The sequence below is a fragment of the Filobasidium floriforme genome (assembly GCF_021052385.1).
Source record: "Filobasidium floriforme strain CBS 6241 chromosome Unknown HD553scaffold_1, whole genome shotgun sequence".
NCBI classification, from domain to species: domain Eukaryota; kingdom Fungi; phylum Basidiomycota; class Tremellomycetes; order Filobasidiales; family Filobasidiaceae; genus Filobasidium; species Filobasidium floriforme.
The window spans coordinates 1967447-1981832 of record NW_025763622.1 but is presented as its reverse complement, the minus strand read 5'-3'; the positions used below and the strand labels follow the sequence as shown (position 1 = coordinate 1981832).

The window sequence follows — 14386 nt, the reverse complement described above, 5'->3', positions numbered from 1 at the left end:
GGGGGCGGGAATTGATGGCGTCAGATATTCTTTCTGGTTCCGACTTGATCCATAGTTGAAGTCGAGAGATCTCGATCTCTAATTGCTTCAACTCGGAGGTGGCGCAAGCGTGTAGTCGGGCTTGGCGAACTCCCTCCCGCATGGTAGGTTGCACCCAATCCTCCTGAGAGAAGCTGGCTAGTCCATCTCGAGCTACTGCAAATGCTTGAGAGACGGAGTCTTGGTCTCCCTTGAGAGCGTCCCGCTGCATCAAAGCTGGCTTATGTTGAAGTGGCAACTGTGTCCAGGCTTGGGCGTAACGTTTGTACGCGGCTTCGATCCCCTGCGTACGAGATCTCAATGCCCCTGCGATCTTTGCTCTCATTTTATAATTCGTTCCAGGTCGACAGCACCTCTCTGCCTCTGCGAACCTGTCGACACAAGCAAGCTCAAGCGCGTCCAGAGCCTGGTTGTACGCATGACGGAGGTGGAAGACCTTCCCGCGCTGACCATCCGGGGAGACTAACCATTCGGCCAGGCGGGAATCGTTTTGAAAGCTGGCAACCCGCCCTTGCCCACCAAGGAACTCGACTAGTCGAGTTTGTGTGTCATGTAACTTTTGTGACGCAGCAGCCAGTTGGGCAAATGATGACCAATCTTGGACTTGGCTTTGAATGATATCGAGGCTGTGGGTGATTGCGTTGGTTCTGGTAAGTGCAATCCACTGATTCTTGGCACGTAGGTAATCTGTACCCAATAACCAAAGGCGAGCATGATTCAGACCGGAGTTATAGCTCTCGGTGGTGGCAGCGGATGCTTCACGTGCGCGAGCCAGTTGCTCTTGGTCCCAGAGGCGATTGAAATAGTCCAGGGAGAATTCTGGGCGACGATGTTGCTGGCGTAGGCGGGAAATGTTGGCCAGACTGCTTTGTTGGATGGTTTTCGCTTCCCGCCAACCCTTAAGTATATTGGTAGCTGCCAAGAACAAAATTCATGAGGGAGCGATGAGCTATAGGGCCGGAAGAGTCTGCCTCACGATGGCAAACTGACCTAAATGTAACAGCTTGTCGCTATTCCACTGCTTTATGACCCATTCTGTTATAGCGGTCACGTGACGCGTCGGACACGCCGTACGCGACTCCCGTATGCGACTCCCGTCGGGGGTACTTTTCGGTGTTGTTGTTTGGATGTAGAACTAGTACCCCTGTAATAGCTCTACATCCGTTATTACATCTAGATGTCTACCCATACCTTGCCTCATTCCTGCGTCCCGTCAGCCTGTCCAGGGGGACCCCCATCGGGGGCCGCTCCCGGGCCTTACAGAATAACGGATCATCAAAGGACCCCGAATGGGGGAGCACGAGGAGGTAGCCGGATCCCCTTGCAGCTGGGTGCAAGCGGAGTACCCAACGGTCCAGATAGCCATCTGACGTTGGTAGGAGTGTTCTACCCGGAAGGAGTGCCGGTCCAAGCACTCATGTTGTTGGATTCGGGAGCGACCGGGATGTTCATGGATCGGACATTCGCGTCGCTACATGGATTCGACGTAACGGACCTCGAGACGCCGCGGGTAGTGACGGTGATCGATGGTCGGGAGATCCAGGGAGGAAGGATCACCCAGAAGGCTCGTACGCTGGTACGTACGGGAGTGCACCTGGAACTGACCGAGTTCCACCTCACCGATTTGAGTGGGTACCCGGTGGTACTAGGTATCCCTTGGCTGCGGAGACACAACCCGCATATCCAATGGGACTCCAACGCGGTGACGTTCGGGGATGTCTGCATCAGCACGGGATGCCTCAAGAGGCCCGAGACGGTGTATGCTCCGGACGAAGTAGAAGTGGAGACACGAGGGATCGACCCGTTCAAGAAGATGAAGGGGTCGATCACGGAGGATTTGGTCGTCGCGCAGATGCAGATGACCCGGGAGGACGACGAGCGGGCGAGGCGCCCGGACCTGTGGGATTGGGACGTCAAACCCACGGACTCGTTCCAGGACGATCTGGATCCTCCTGAGTATATGGAGAAGCTGAGGGACATGGTACCGGAGAAGTATCATGAACATCTTGGAGCGTTCTCCAAGACGAAGGCAGATACACTGCCCCCGACGCGATCGATCGACCATGCGATCGAACTCAAGCCCGGTACGTCGCCGACGTACCAGAAGCTCTACAACCACTCCCAGCGGGAAAGCGAGGAGCTAAAGAAGTGGTTGAAAGAAAATTTGGAGAAGGGGTTCATCAGGCCGTCGAAGTCGCCCTGTTCGAGCCCGGTACTGTTCGTACCGAAGAAAGGCGGCGAGATGCGTATGTGCATCGATTACCGTCGCCTTAACGACATTACGGTGAAGGATAGGACGCCCCTACCCCTCATCTCAGAGACGCTAGACAGGTTGAAGGGCGCGAAGGTCTACACGAAGATGGACCTCCGAGGCGCGTACAACCTGCTACGCGTAAAAGAAGAAGACATTTGGAAGACCGCGTTTACTACACGTTTCGGTCTGTTCGAATGTTTGGTCATGCCGTTCGGCTTGACCAACGCCCCCGCTACCTTTCAGCGGTGGATGAACGAGGTTTTCCAGGACCTTTTGGATGTGTGCGTCGTCGTTTACCTCGACGACATACTTATTTACTCCTCCGACCAGGAGACCCATGACGGTCAGGTCAAGGAGGTTATGAAGAGGCTGCAGGCAAATGGCCTGTATGCGAAGGCGGAGAAGTGTGAGTTCGATACGGTGGCTACCGAATTCTTGGGGTACGATATTGCCCCGACGGGGGTCAGTATGAACCCCTCCAAGGTCAAGTCCGTTTTGGACTGGGCCCCCCCGAAGAACATTCGGGGACTGCAGTCCTTTTTAGGATTTGCAAACTATTATCGGAGGTTCATCCAGAACTACTCCAAGAAGATTCAGGGAATGACGGCCCTGACGAAGAAAGGGGTGAAGTACTCCTGGACGGCAGCCGCTGACGCTGCGTTCCGGGAATTGAAGGAGTCCTTCACCCAGGCGCCTATATTGGCGCACTACAACGAGGAGCGCCAAGTGGTGCTCGAGACCGACGCTTCCTCTGGAGCGATCGGCGCGGTGATGTCCCAGGTAGGGGACGATGGGAAGCTCCACCCGGTAGCGTTCATGTCAAAGAGTCTGACGCCCGCCGAGAGGAACTACGATGTGCACGACAGGGAACTGTTGGCCATCGTCTATTGCAGTCGGATATGGCGACATTATCTCTGTTATAGCGACGCGCGCGTACGCCGGACTCGAGTCGTACCAACTCCGGCGGAGTTGTTCAAGGAGCATATCGTATTGTACCACTTTGTATCAGCATTGTAGTATATAGTCTTTCATCTGTTATTACATCTATATACCCTAGTCCTACGTTCTACATTACTCCCGGATATGTCCTCGCAGGTATACATCGAGCCGGTCTTCCCTGGAGCCTTCTCGACGCCTAACAGAATAACAGATCATCCGAGTTCCCCGGGTAATGACTTGAACGTAGCAACTGGAGAACCGTTGGTGCTGAGCAGCATAGGTTCTCCCTCTCGGCCGGAGGCTCATATTACGGTCGCCGGCACCTTCTACCCGAATGGTACTCCGACGGAGACGGTCTTGATGATCGACTCAGGAGCGACCAGTTTGTTTATAGACACCGAATTCGTCGAGCAACACGGATTCGACCTCATTCCTTTAGAACGACCCCGACCACTCCTGGTCATTGATGGGAGAGAGATCTCTTCCGGCGCAGTTACACACCGGGTACAAGCTAGACTACGTATCGGTAGACATACCGAAACGGCGTACTTCTACGTATGTAGCCTCGGAACTTTCACAACGGTGCTCGGCCTACCATGGTTGAAGGAGCACAACCCCCGAATTGACTGGGAAATGAGCGCAGTAGCGTTCGAAGATAAGTGCGTCCAGAACGGATGTACACCAGCAAAAGAAATAGTATACTCCCCCGTGGATTACGAATCGGAGGAGAAGGAGTTACGTTCGACGGACCGAATCAAAGGAGGGGTCACCGAAGAACTAGTAGTGGCCTACCTCAAGGCCAATGATGAAGAAGAAGAGAGGGTGAGGCGTCCCGACTTATGGGATTGGGACGACAAGCCAGCGGAGAGTTTCCCGGGAGACCTGGACCCTCCCGAATATATGGAGACGTTACGGAAGGTGGTACCGGAGAAGTATCACGCTTTCCTCGGAGCGTTCTCCAAGACCAAGGCCGACGAGTTGCCGGCGCATAGAGACTTCGATCACTCGATCGACGTAGAGGAAGGGAAAGTACCCCCCTTCGGAAAACTCTACAACCACTCCGAAAAGGAGAGCGCCGAATTGAAGCGCTGGATCAAGGAGAACCTTGATAAAGGTTTTATCAGGGCTTCGACGTCACCCGCCGCAAGTCCCGTATTGTTTGTCCCGAAGAAGGGAGGAGAGCTCAGGCTCTGTATTGACTACCGGCGTTTGAACGCCATTACCACAAAGGATCGGACCCCGTTACCGCTGATTTCCGAGACGCTCGATAAGTTAACGACAGCGAAGGTCTATACCAAGTTGGACCTCCGAGGAGCGTACAACTTGTTACGAGTAAAGGAAGGGGACGAATGGAAGACAGCTTTCCGTACTAGATACGGACTGTTTGAGTGTCTGGTGATGCCGTTCGGGTTGACGAACGCTCCGGCGACGTTCCAAAGGTGGATGAACCATGTGTTCAGGGACCTTCTGGACGAGTCCGTCGTAGTGTACCTGGACGACATCCTTGTGTTCTCTCCCGACGAGACTACGCACGAGAGACACGTGAAGGAGGTGCTGCGAAGGCTACAAGAAAATGGGCTGTACGCCAAAGCAGAGAAGTGTGAGTTCCACACAACAGACACGGAGTTCCTTGGATACGACGTGTCTCCGGGAGGGGTAAAGATGAACCCCTCCAAGGTGTCGTCCATAGAACAATGGGCGGCGCCTCGAAACCTGAAGGGACTACAGTCGTTCCTAGGTTTCGCCAACTACTATCGGAGGTTCATCACGAACTACTCCCAGAAGATACAGGGGATGACAAAGCTCCTGAAGAAAGGAGTGCGGTTTCAATGGAACGAATCCGCAGAGACTGCGTTCGTAACGCTGAAGAAGGCGTTCACGCAGGCGCCTATACTGGCGCATTTCCAGGAAGATGCAGAGGTAACGTTGGAAACGGATGCCTCGGCCGGAGCGATTGGAGCAGTGATGTCGCAGAGAGGTTCGGACGGAAAACTCCGACCAGTAGCGTTCATGTCAAAGTCGTTAACTCCCGCAGAGCGGAACTACGACGTTCACGACAGAGAGATGCTGGCCATCGTCTACGCCTGCAAGATATGGCGACACTACCTGGAGGGACCTCACCCTATTCGGATCTTTACCGATCACAAGAACCTCGAGTACTTCCGAACGGAGAAGTTACTGTCGAGGCGACAAGCAAGATGGTCTCAGCTGTTAAACAGTCTGAGCTACACCCTGGAGTACAAGCCGGGGGTAATGAACGGTAAGGCCGACGCCTTGAGTCGGAAAGAGGAGCTCCTAGAAGAGAGCGAACCAAGACAGACCGAGACGATGCTACGGCCCATGAATCTCTCGGCTACAGCGCGGGAGATTCCTCCGCATCTACAGATCAACGGTACCCTGCCAATTCCCGGCGAGGACCTCCGGAGAGACCTGTTGCAAGGTTACGAGGCGGACGAAGTAGTCAAGGCCATCTTGGAGAAGATGGAGGGGGAGCCCAACGAGCAGGGTCCCTACAAGAAGGATGGCGAGGGGTTCCTAATCTACAAGGGACTCCTGTACGTCCCTGATGTGGAGTCGGTAAGGGTCCGACTGATGAAGTACGTTCACGACGGCAAGCTCGCGGGGCACTACGGGCGAGACAAAACGGAGGACCTCCTCTCGAGAGACTTTTATTGGCCCCGAATGAGAGACTGGGTAGGCAACTACGTGGCCTCGTGCTTGACGTGCCAGAAGAACCGCCGTCCCCGACAAAAGCCGATCGGAGAATTGGCCCCTCTACCTGCGGCGAGGAAGCCGTGGTCGTCTATCACTTGGGACCACATCACGGACCTCCCCGAGTCATTGGGCCAGGATGCAATCCTGGTAATCGTCGACCGCTTCAGTAAGCGGGCACACTTCATCCCGTGTCGGAAGGATAACAACGCCTCGTACCTGGCGAAGTTATTCTTCTCCCACTACGTCAAGTTGCACGGGTTCCCTGATCAGATCATCTCGGACAGAGGAACATTGTTCATGTCTAGCTTCTGGCGGGATGTGTGTGCTTTTGCGGGTGTCGAGAGGAGGTTCTCGACGGCATACCACCCGGAGACTGACGGACAAACGGAGAGGAGCAACTCGACGTTGGAACAGTACCTGCGGAGTTACGTGAACTTCCAGCAGGATGATTGGGCGGAGTTGTTGCCTCTGGCGGAGTTCGCCTACAACAACTCCAAGCATTCCGCCATAGGGATGTCGCCTTTCATGGCCTCCGAGGGGACTGACCACAAGTTCACCATCCGGATGGCCGAAGTGCCCAATGAAAGCGCGGATGAGTTCAGGGAGCGACTCTCGAACATCCACGAGTCGGTACTCCGGGCGTTGGAGCAAGCAAGGGTAGATATGGCGAAATACGCCAACAGAAAGAGGCGACCCGTTCCCGACGAGGGAATGGAGGTCGGGGATCAAGTGATGTTGTCTACGGACCACATCAAGACGGTTCGTCCAAACAAGAAGTTGGACTACAAGACCCTCGGACCTTTCAAGATCACCGAGGTCGTGGGAGATGCGAAGATGGCGCGAAGGTTGGAGCTTCCCGAGCAACTGCGGCGGGTACACCCCGTGTTCCATGTCTCGATGCTGATTCCGTACAAGCGGAACGAGCTGCCCTCGCGGGAACAGGTCCCGCCTCCTCCCCCAGAGGTGGTGGATAACGGTGACACCCAGTGGGTAGTATCTGAGATCGTAGATTCGCGGAGCAGAAAGCGGGGACGTCAGACGCGTACCCAATATCTGGTGCGGTGGGAAGGTTACGAGGATGAGTATAACGAGTGGGTACATCCGGAAGACTTCCACCATGACGACCAAGCGGTGCTGGATTATCATCGACGATACCCAAACAAGCCAAAACCTGCTTTCGAGGAGTACGGCGATGCCTAGGGCGTTCGGAGCTCGCCCGTAACGGGGGGATCCTGTTATAGCGACGCGCGCGTACGCCGGACTCGAGTCGTACCAACTCCGGCGGAGTTGTTCAAGGAGCATATCGTATTGTACCACTTTGTATCAGCATTGTAGTATATAGTCTTTCATCTGTTATTACATCTATATACCCTAGTCCTACGTTCTACATTACTCCCGGATATGTCCTCGCAGGTATACATCGAGCCGGTCTTCCCTGGAGCCTTCTCGACGCCTAACATTCCCCGTACAGCAACTCTCTGTCCGGTTCCGTGTTGATTCTTGAGCTCTCGTAATTCTCGAGCTAAAGCCTCGTTGACTTGGGCTTGAATCTCTTGGTCCCGTGCAGCTTCTTCCGCGCGACGGAGTAATTCTTCGTACGTTTCAGCCCGCTCCTGAGCGGGAACGGACTCAGTCTCACCGCTTAACATTCTTTCCGCCCTAACATTCATCAACTCTCGAGTGAGAGCTTCCTTTTCTTGTTCCTGTTCTTCCTGTACTCGTTCAGCCTCTTGTACGCAAAAGAGTAACTCTTCGTGCGTTTCCGTCCTGACTCGTCCTTCTTCTTGAACTGCGCCTGCGTGTTCCCCTTCGAAATTACTTTCTTCATCTAAATCCCTGCCGTCCTGTCCTTCGAATCGCTGTTCTTGTCCGATCCTGTCCTGTTCAGTAAGGTTTCGTTCCATACTGTCCGTTTCCTGCCTGGCCTGACTAGTGTTTCTAGTCAAGGGAGGCATAGTGAAGCGTCAATATAATGTCACGGGAGGGCTAGCCGCGTAAGCGAAAGGTGAAGTCCGGCGCGAAAGGGTACTTTACTGTAAAGAACTGCTCGTAGAGGTGGCTAACCGTCAGGATAGTGACCTTTACTCTTGTACGATGATCAAGTATCGAAGAGATGTAATATCGACGCTTGAGTCCTATTCAGTACTCAAGCGTCTCATAACAAGTACGCTACATTACAGAAAGATAAATACTCGTACCGAAGCGTACGTAAGCGGACTCTAGACCTCTCTCCCTGCGCTTCTACATCGTTCGCCTCTCGACTCGTCTACGTTCTTCTCTCTCGTTCGCTTCGACGTCCTTTCCCTCGCTTCGCGTACGGATCTGTGCGTTCCTGTACCGTAAAGTCCGATCTCCAAAGCGACGCGTACGTAAGGGTTGTCGGGCTTCTCGATGATCTCGGCCGAAAGTGAGGAACGTGTCGGGCCCGATATCGATCGTCCTGTGACAGGCGGCGGGAATCGATGGTAATTGAACGTGGAGAGATGGTGGAGGCGGTTCGGACGGATCGTCAGGTAGCCGGGCTCGTCGGGCAGCACGCATCAAAGCGTTGTGGAGCGCCTCCGCGTCCGTTTCTGTTGGACGAATGGTAGCTACATATTGATATGTGAGCTTTTTATCGGAGGGGGTGGCGGCAGGGGTAGCAGGTGTGGCGGGCGGTTGATCCCTGACAGCGGCGGGTGGGGGGGAAGAGTATCTGGCTGTGAGCGGGAACCCGTTGGGCTTGACGGCGGACTGCGCGGGAAGAGGCTTGATGGGGCGGGAATGCTCTTCGCCCGAGAGTTTGTCTGTAACACTGCATTGCAGAGATCAGCTGTCAACTTAAGAAGGGTGCAGAGGAAGACACAAGATACGTACGGAATTCGGAGAACAGGTCGACCGCCATTTTCATATGATGTTTGAACTGAATAAGAACCCCGCGGGCTGCGGGTGGCACAGGGTCTGCGGTGAGATGTATTGAAACCCCGGCAAAAGTCACAAAACCGGCGTACCTCTACCTTCCGGGACCGGCATCTCCTCAGCACCGGATATTACCCACGAGGATACTGCCTTGAAGAGGTCGTCCCTGGATTCGGTTGACCGGTCTGGACTGTCGATCATGGCAAAGCGGTAGCCACCATACTGCGCAGGACTGAGCATGAAGTTATATGGGGATCAATACAAACAACAGACGATGACAGCAAGCTCATTCAGTCACTAACTCCAAGCCATTCAGAACCGTCGACATATCCGCCATCAACTTCAAGAAATGGCGGGAAGGGTCGACCTCATCCGCTGGTGGTCCGGTTGGCACGATTGGAAAGATTATGAGCTCGCCCGGGACTTGAGTCGAAGTGTTCGGACGATTGGAGGCAGAGCCATTGCCTAGAATTGGCGGGAAAGGAAAAGTTGAGGTGGGCATATGTGAGTACCAAGATGATGCTGTTCCCGCATTGAATCCTTGGCTCAGACTGACCGGTCGTACTTGACATCGTTATAGCTTCGAGGTTATGCAGAAGTTATTTCAAGGGATTGTAAGGTAGTGAGTCGATGTTGATATGCTGGTGCGAATAGAGAATTTTGCTCGAGGGTATGACTGCATATGTGCGTGTGTATCTGCCCATATTTATATATACATCGTTCAAGCGATCGTAAAGAGCTGCGTCAACGGACAATAGAGAGATACTATGGATATGAATCCAAACGATAGGCGATGAGAGGTCGTCCAGACAATAAGCAGATCGAAGACTCGCGATATGAAACGATTGAGAGTAAGGTTATGGAACGGTCGAATTAGCGGGAATGTAAAAATCGCTTATTGTTATGGGCGGGAACGTCATATCTCGACGGGAACGGTGGACAAAGCAAAACAAAAACAAAAAGATCAAAGGAGGTCTCGATAGTCACGTGAGGCCCTAGTAAAGAGGCCTCATCGCGCGACTCGTCGCGCGGTGATTCACGGAAGGGCGGCCAGCATAGAATTAAGCTGACGCGTGGTAGATTTATCAGGACTGCCTGTGCTGTCACGCAGCCAGGGACAGGTGCGAGGTTGTGCGGAAGCAAAATCGAATCGACTAGACGGGACGACTTGCCATTTCTGGTCGTCACACGATCGAATTAGGGAAGACCAAGACTCTCTTTCGTAGCAAGCATGAACACAGTCGACATGTGTAAACGGGGTATCGATTCGTATAATGTTTCGTCAGAGGTTCAGAGGAAAGCTACATGTGATGGACGTCAAGGACAGAAGATACAGACAGAGACAAAACCCGTAGGAAAAAGGAAAAGTCGTAACAAACCATAAACCGCTCCGTCAACCGACCTGCATCTCATCCGACTCTCGCTCGCTGGGACGGTCCGCTGCCCCAACCTTTGCCGTCGAAACGTCGCCCAAAAGGCCCGCCACGTCCAAGCCGGGCACTTTGACGCCCTTGTCCCTCAGCTGTGTCTCGCCCCAACACATCAACCTGACCATTCCGCTCAACTTGGTCTCTTGCCCCTGACCCTGAGATTCGAGGATCGCAGCGTTCAACTCGCGAGCGACTTTGGTTCGGTGATCACGTCGAAGCAGTCCACCGAGACTGGCCCAAGCGGGTTGTTTAGCGAGCGGGTCGGGACCATCGGCCGGTTGATCCTGTTCGTCTTCGTCCGAGGAAAGGGCGGCCAATTCGGGAAAGGCCAAGAGAGCCATCGTCTTTTCCAGGTCGCCTAGAAACTCGGGATTCTGAGCGCCTCGAGGTGCGAGTTCGGTCGAGGCGAATTCGAGGGCTTCGGGTACCTTGCCATGGCGAATAAGCTCGATGAAGCGTTGCAGATGCAAGTGGAAGAGAAGAGGCGGGTTCGTGTCCAGGATCTAATCGTTGAACAAGACTCGAGCGGTTAGCAAGACTGTTTTGTTATTTGATTCGATAGGCTCTGAAGCCCTGCGGACGACCGGTAGACAGACAACGACGACGAAAGCAACTGGTGTTTGTATGGGGTCCCTCATTTCAGGTCTGTGATAAATTTCGGTTGTCTCCGCATATCCACCCCGAAGGGATTTGGACTAAGCGTGGTGCATGAAATCTTTAATCATCGGGAGGGTTGCTTTCGGTCGTCGTTGCCGTTTCGTGGTCCCGCCGCAGGAATACGCAGGGGATAAGAAAGAACAAGGGCATTGACGCTTACCTCGCTGTCCAGCTCGTTGACCCGTCTGACGGCCTCGTCGATCCGCCCTGCCTCGATCGACTCTCGGATCAACATCCTCTCGTGGATCGAGTCAAAGTCGATCTTGCCCGGGTTGGATATGTTGTCCGAGATCGAGGTCGAAGGCTGAGAAGCTTGTGCGTCGAGTTCCAACTCTGATGCGAACGAGACAGCGGCGTCACGGTACCCTTCGATGATGAGCCAGTCCAGGACGAGCTTGTTTAGATCACTATCCGGGTCGAACACAAACATATCAAAGGCGATCAGCGATGTGTTCCGTTGTAGATGAAAGTGTCCACGACAACCGGAGGGATAGCGAGGGTTCAGAGAGCAATAGTAAACTATATATCCTCAATTGTTTTAGGAGAGATTCCCACTTTGCATTTATAGTAATTCTCATCAGGGACGGATGACGTGGGTAGACAGTCGAGCGGGACGAGGTACAGGGGTGAAGGAAAGGAAGGAGACGATGATGGTGTGGTGATGACGATGCAGGGAGGTCACGGGAAGACACAGCAAGCAGCAACAATAACTCACCTCTTGGAGACGTCCACGGCGGCGAGACCTTTGTCCCATTCATGTTGCGGGACCCGAGTGCGTTGGCGGGATTTCTACATCGGCGTTGATGCAACGTGATGGTTGAGATTGAAAGGTCAGTATCGTAGCGAGGCTCTGGCAGGATGCGGCATCGATCAATCCCAGCACAACTCCGAAGGGGGATGTGGCTGTACCTATCTCATCGTGCAACACATGCAGAGTCATCCTCACCGAATGTGTGCCTGCAAGACGGACGTTCTTGGAAGCACATATACGGTAAGGACGACTTTGTATCTGTTGGGCTGATGACGTGGTAGGTGCAGCCAGACCCCCTTTCGAGCGTGACGTGAATGACGTGGGATGGGAGGAGGGTCAGGTGTAGAAGAGACGTACATTGTTGTTGGTAGTAGTGGAAGCTGCCATATTTATACCTCGAAGGGAAGAGAGGAAGGTAGGCTGAGAGAATTTGCGAGACAGGGGGGGAGGGGCAGGGGGAGGGGTCTGAACGAGAAGAAGGGAGAACGCCCTCTAGCGGGGGGGGGACCTGGCTCTCTTGGATGGGGTGAATGCAAGAAGCGCATGGAGACGGTAAGCGCACAATGGGTGTGACGTGATGTCGGAAGCAAACGCTGCGGTCTGGGTTCATACTGAACATCTACCTCTCCTCGAACGTTTGACGAGCAATTCGAGCAATCAACGATCAACCTGTACGTTTGACATCACGGCAGAGACGCTTCGCTTCTACTCGAACAATCATCAGATTCGCGTAAACATGTCTTCAGAAGCCTCTACCTCGAACGCCATACAACAAACTCGGCGCGATAACGAACACCTCGTCATCTCGGACGACCCCGAACATGTACGTCCTGGATCGACATGCCCTCTACATTACGATTTTCTGGATGTTCATTCTACAAAGTCGACCTGATACGACTTCTAGCCTGCAAACTTGATCCCTGAGCTGTGTCGCGGTTTCTACCGTACGTCTCCAGCTTGCTCTCTTTCGCGTGCCATGTTGTACTAACCCTAACCCACTTTGCAGAACTCGGCTGGGTAACCGGCACAGGCGGCGGAATCTCCATCCGGCATTCCACCTCTGACCAAAACCTCGTCTACTTGGCGCCCTCTGGCGTTCAAAAGGAACGAATCACCCCTTTAGACCTCTTCGTGCTCCCTTATGATCAACCTACCGTCCCCCGCGCTGGTACAAAGAGGACGACGCTAAGGGAACCGAAGAAGCAGGGATTAAAGGAGAGCGCTTGTACGCCCCTCTTCTGGAACGCTTTCAGGTTGAGGGATGCCGGGGCCTGTATCCATACGCATAGTCAGCATGCAGGTGAGTGCGATTTCTTGAGTCCGTCTTGCTCGTCAACCGGCCAGTCGACTGATACTCCGCACGTTTCCTCTCCTTCAACGTATACAGTAATGCTCACCCTCCTCCTCCCCCGTACCGCAAAATCCTTCAAGATCTCCCATATGGAGATGATCAAGGGCATGCGCCTAGCCGGTACAGGCAAAGCGCTGGCGTACTTTGATACGCTCGAGATTCCGATCATTGAGAATACGGCAGACGAGGAGGATCTGACGGGTGGGATGGAGGCGGTGAGTCGCAGGATCACGGATTATAAACCTAGCGGGCGGGTCACGGGATGAGAAGGCTGACAGAGATGTGATTTTATGGGCCGTTGCGGGTAGGCTATGAACGAGTACCCCGAGTCGGGGGTCGTCTTGGTGCGACAACACGGGAGCTACAACTGGGGCAAGTCATTCCAACCATTCCTCGCGAACATACCCTATATTGACCTTTTCTCCTACATTCTTTCTGCCTCTCTTCCGGTTACCCTTTCTCTCACACCGCACGCCGGCGTTGACAGGCAAGACCTGGGAACAAGCCAAGACACAGGCGGAATGCGCCGATTACCTGTTCGAGATGGCCGTCAAGATGATCCAAGCAGGGATCCCGCTCGTAGGGGAAGACAAGACGCCAAGCAAGCCTTTCTTCTAGGCTGGGCTCGGTCCGGGCTAAGTACGCGCGTTACAGGGCGGGTATGCGGCGGGGTGGCTGTATCGAATTGGTCAAGAACAACGACGTGGTAATATGTATGATACCCTCAAGAGCGACGCGATTGACGACGGCGACGGGAAACAAAGTCTGTCTCTTCCTGCTGCAGATCCCGCACGGATTCCGCTTCATGCAAATTTCTGGCTATATATAGTGAGCAAGCGCCATCGCCAAGATCACCTGGGCAACGAAGCCCGGGTGCCGACTGAACGGCTTGACAGTAGGTCTGTGCTTGAATCCGCTTAGCAGTCTTTATTCCCTTTACGCGCAAATTAAACGGAAATTTTGCATTTCCTTTTTGCCTCTTTGCGTTTTTACTCGGCTCGACTTGTTTGCAGCTTTAGCTAACGGCCGCGAAATGTACTTTTCTGTATACGACTCAGCCCCGGTTATTACGACTCGCCCATGGAGGTATATAGACAGGCCATCGAGACCGTGATCATCCAGATCCAGCGTGTCGGTGGAAAGATGCCGAATGCCACCTTTGACTTCGATGTTATCCCTACACCCCCTGCAAACGCATGTCAACTCCTGCGGAATACATGTCCCGATGAACATCAGTACGCTGGTGGAACCAGGGAGACCCTGGGCGGGCATGGGCGCAAATGAGATCATGCCGTTGAGACGTTTCCTGAGGGGGATGGTAGAGTGAGGTCGTTCAAGTTGCATGTTGTAAC

The 14386-nt window shown here is 53.8% G+C and overlaps 4 protein-coding genes across 4 annotated transcripts; 1 reads left to right on the top strand and 3 right to left on the bottom strand.

Annotated features, from left to right (window-relative positions):
* Window positions 1-7293: 7293 nt before the first annotated feature.
* Window positions 7294-7902, bottom strand: HD553DRAFT_338589 (uncharacterized protein; the record flags this gene model as incomplete). The annotated part of the gene is made up of 1 exon (XM_046182354.1): window positions 7294-7902. The coding sequence occupies one exon, from the start codon at window positions 7900-7902 to the stop codon at window positions 7294-7296; it is 609 nt and encodes a 202-aa protein (XP_046040519.1).
* A 286-nt stretch (window positions 7903-8188) lies between these two features.
* On the bottom strand, window positions 8189-9417 carry HD553DRAFT_338588 (uncharacterized protein; the record flags this gene model as incomplete). Its single annotated transcript, XM_046182353.1, has 5 exons — window positions 8189-8733; window positions 8804-8869; window positions 8938-9077; window positions 9148-9310; window positions 9402-9417. The coding sequence occupies 5 exons, from the start codon at window positions 9415-9417 to the stop codon at window positions 8189-8191; spliced, it is 930 nt and encodes a 309-aa protein (XP_046040518.1).
* Window positions 9418-10096: 679 nt separating this feature from the next.
* On the bottom strand, window positions 10097-12099 carry HD553DRAFT_303650 (CTLH/CRA C-terminal to lish motif domain-containing protein). The gene is made up of 4 exons (XM_046178900.1): window positions 12041-12099; window positions 11648-11721; window positions 11093-11339; window positions 10097-10778 (listed from the first exon to the last, which is right to left on the bottom strand). The coding sequence occupies exons 1-4, from the start codon at window positions 12068-12070 to the stop codon at window positions 10239-10241; spliced, it is 891 nt and encodes a 296-aa protein (XP_046040517.1). The 5' UTR covers window positions 12071-12099; the 3' UTR covers window positions 10097-10238.
* A 47-nt stretch (window positions 12100-12146) lies between these two features.
* Window positions 12147-14044, top strand: HD553DRAFT_303647 (cytoplasm protein). Its single transcript, XM_046178899.1, has 7 exons — window positions 12147-12234; window positions 12323-12506; window positions 12588-12627; window positions 12690-12983; window positions 13071-13249; window positions 13343-13406; window positions 13522-14044. The coding sequence occupies exons 1-7, from the start codon at window positions 12227-12229 to the stop codon at window positions 13650-13652; spliced, it is 900 nt and encodes a 299-aa protein (XP_046040516.1). The 5' UTR covers window positions 12147-12226; the 3' UTR covers window positions 13653-14044.
* Window positions 14045-14386: the final 342 nt, after the last annotated feature.

Bases quoted from the DNA above. Each gene is read 5' to 3' on its own strand.
- HD553DRAFT_303647 (XM_046178899.1), top strand. The intron at 12,628-12,689 runs GTACGTCTCCAG...CCCACTTTGCAG, and splicing joins GCTGTGTCGCGGTTTCTACC to AACTCGGCTGGGTAACCGGC. The intron at 13,250-13,342 runs GTGAGTCGCAGG...CGTTGCGGGTAG, and splicing joins TGACGGGTGGGATGGAGGCG to GCTATGAACGAGTACCCCGA.
- HD553DRAFT_303650 (XM_046178900.1), bottom strand. From the start codon at position 12,070: ATGGCAGCTTCCACTACTACCAACAACAAT. The intron at 11,722-12,040 runs GTACGTCTCTTC...ACGCCGATGTAG, and splicing joins CCACTACTACCAACAACAAT to AAATCCCGCCAACGCACTCG. The intron at 11,340-11,647 runs GTGAGTTATTGT...CGACCCGGATAG, and splicing joins GCCGTGGACGTCTCCAAGAG to TGATCTAAACAAGCTCGTCC.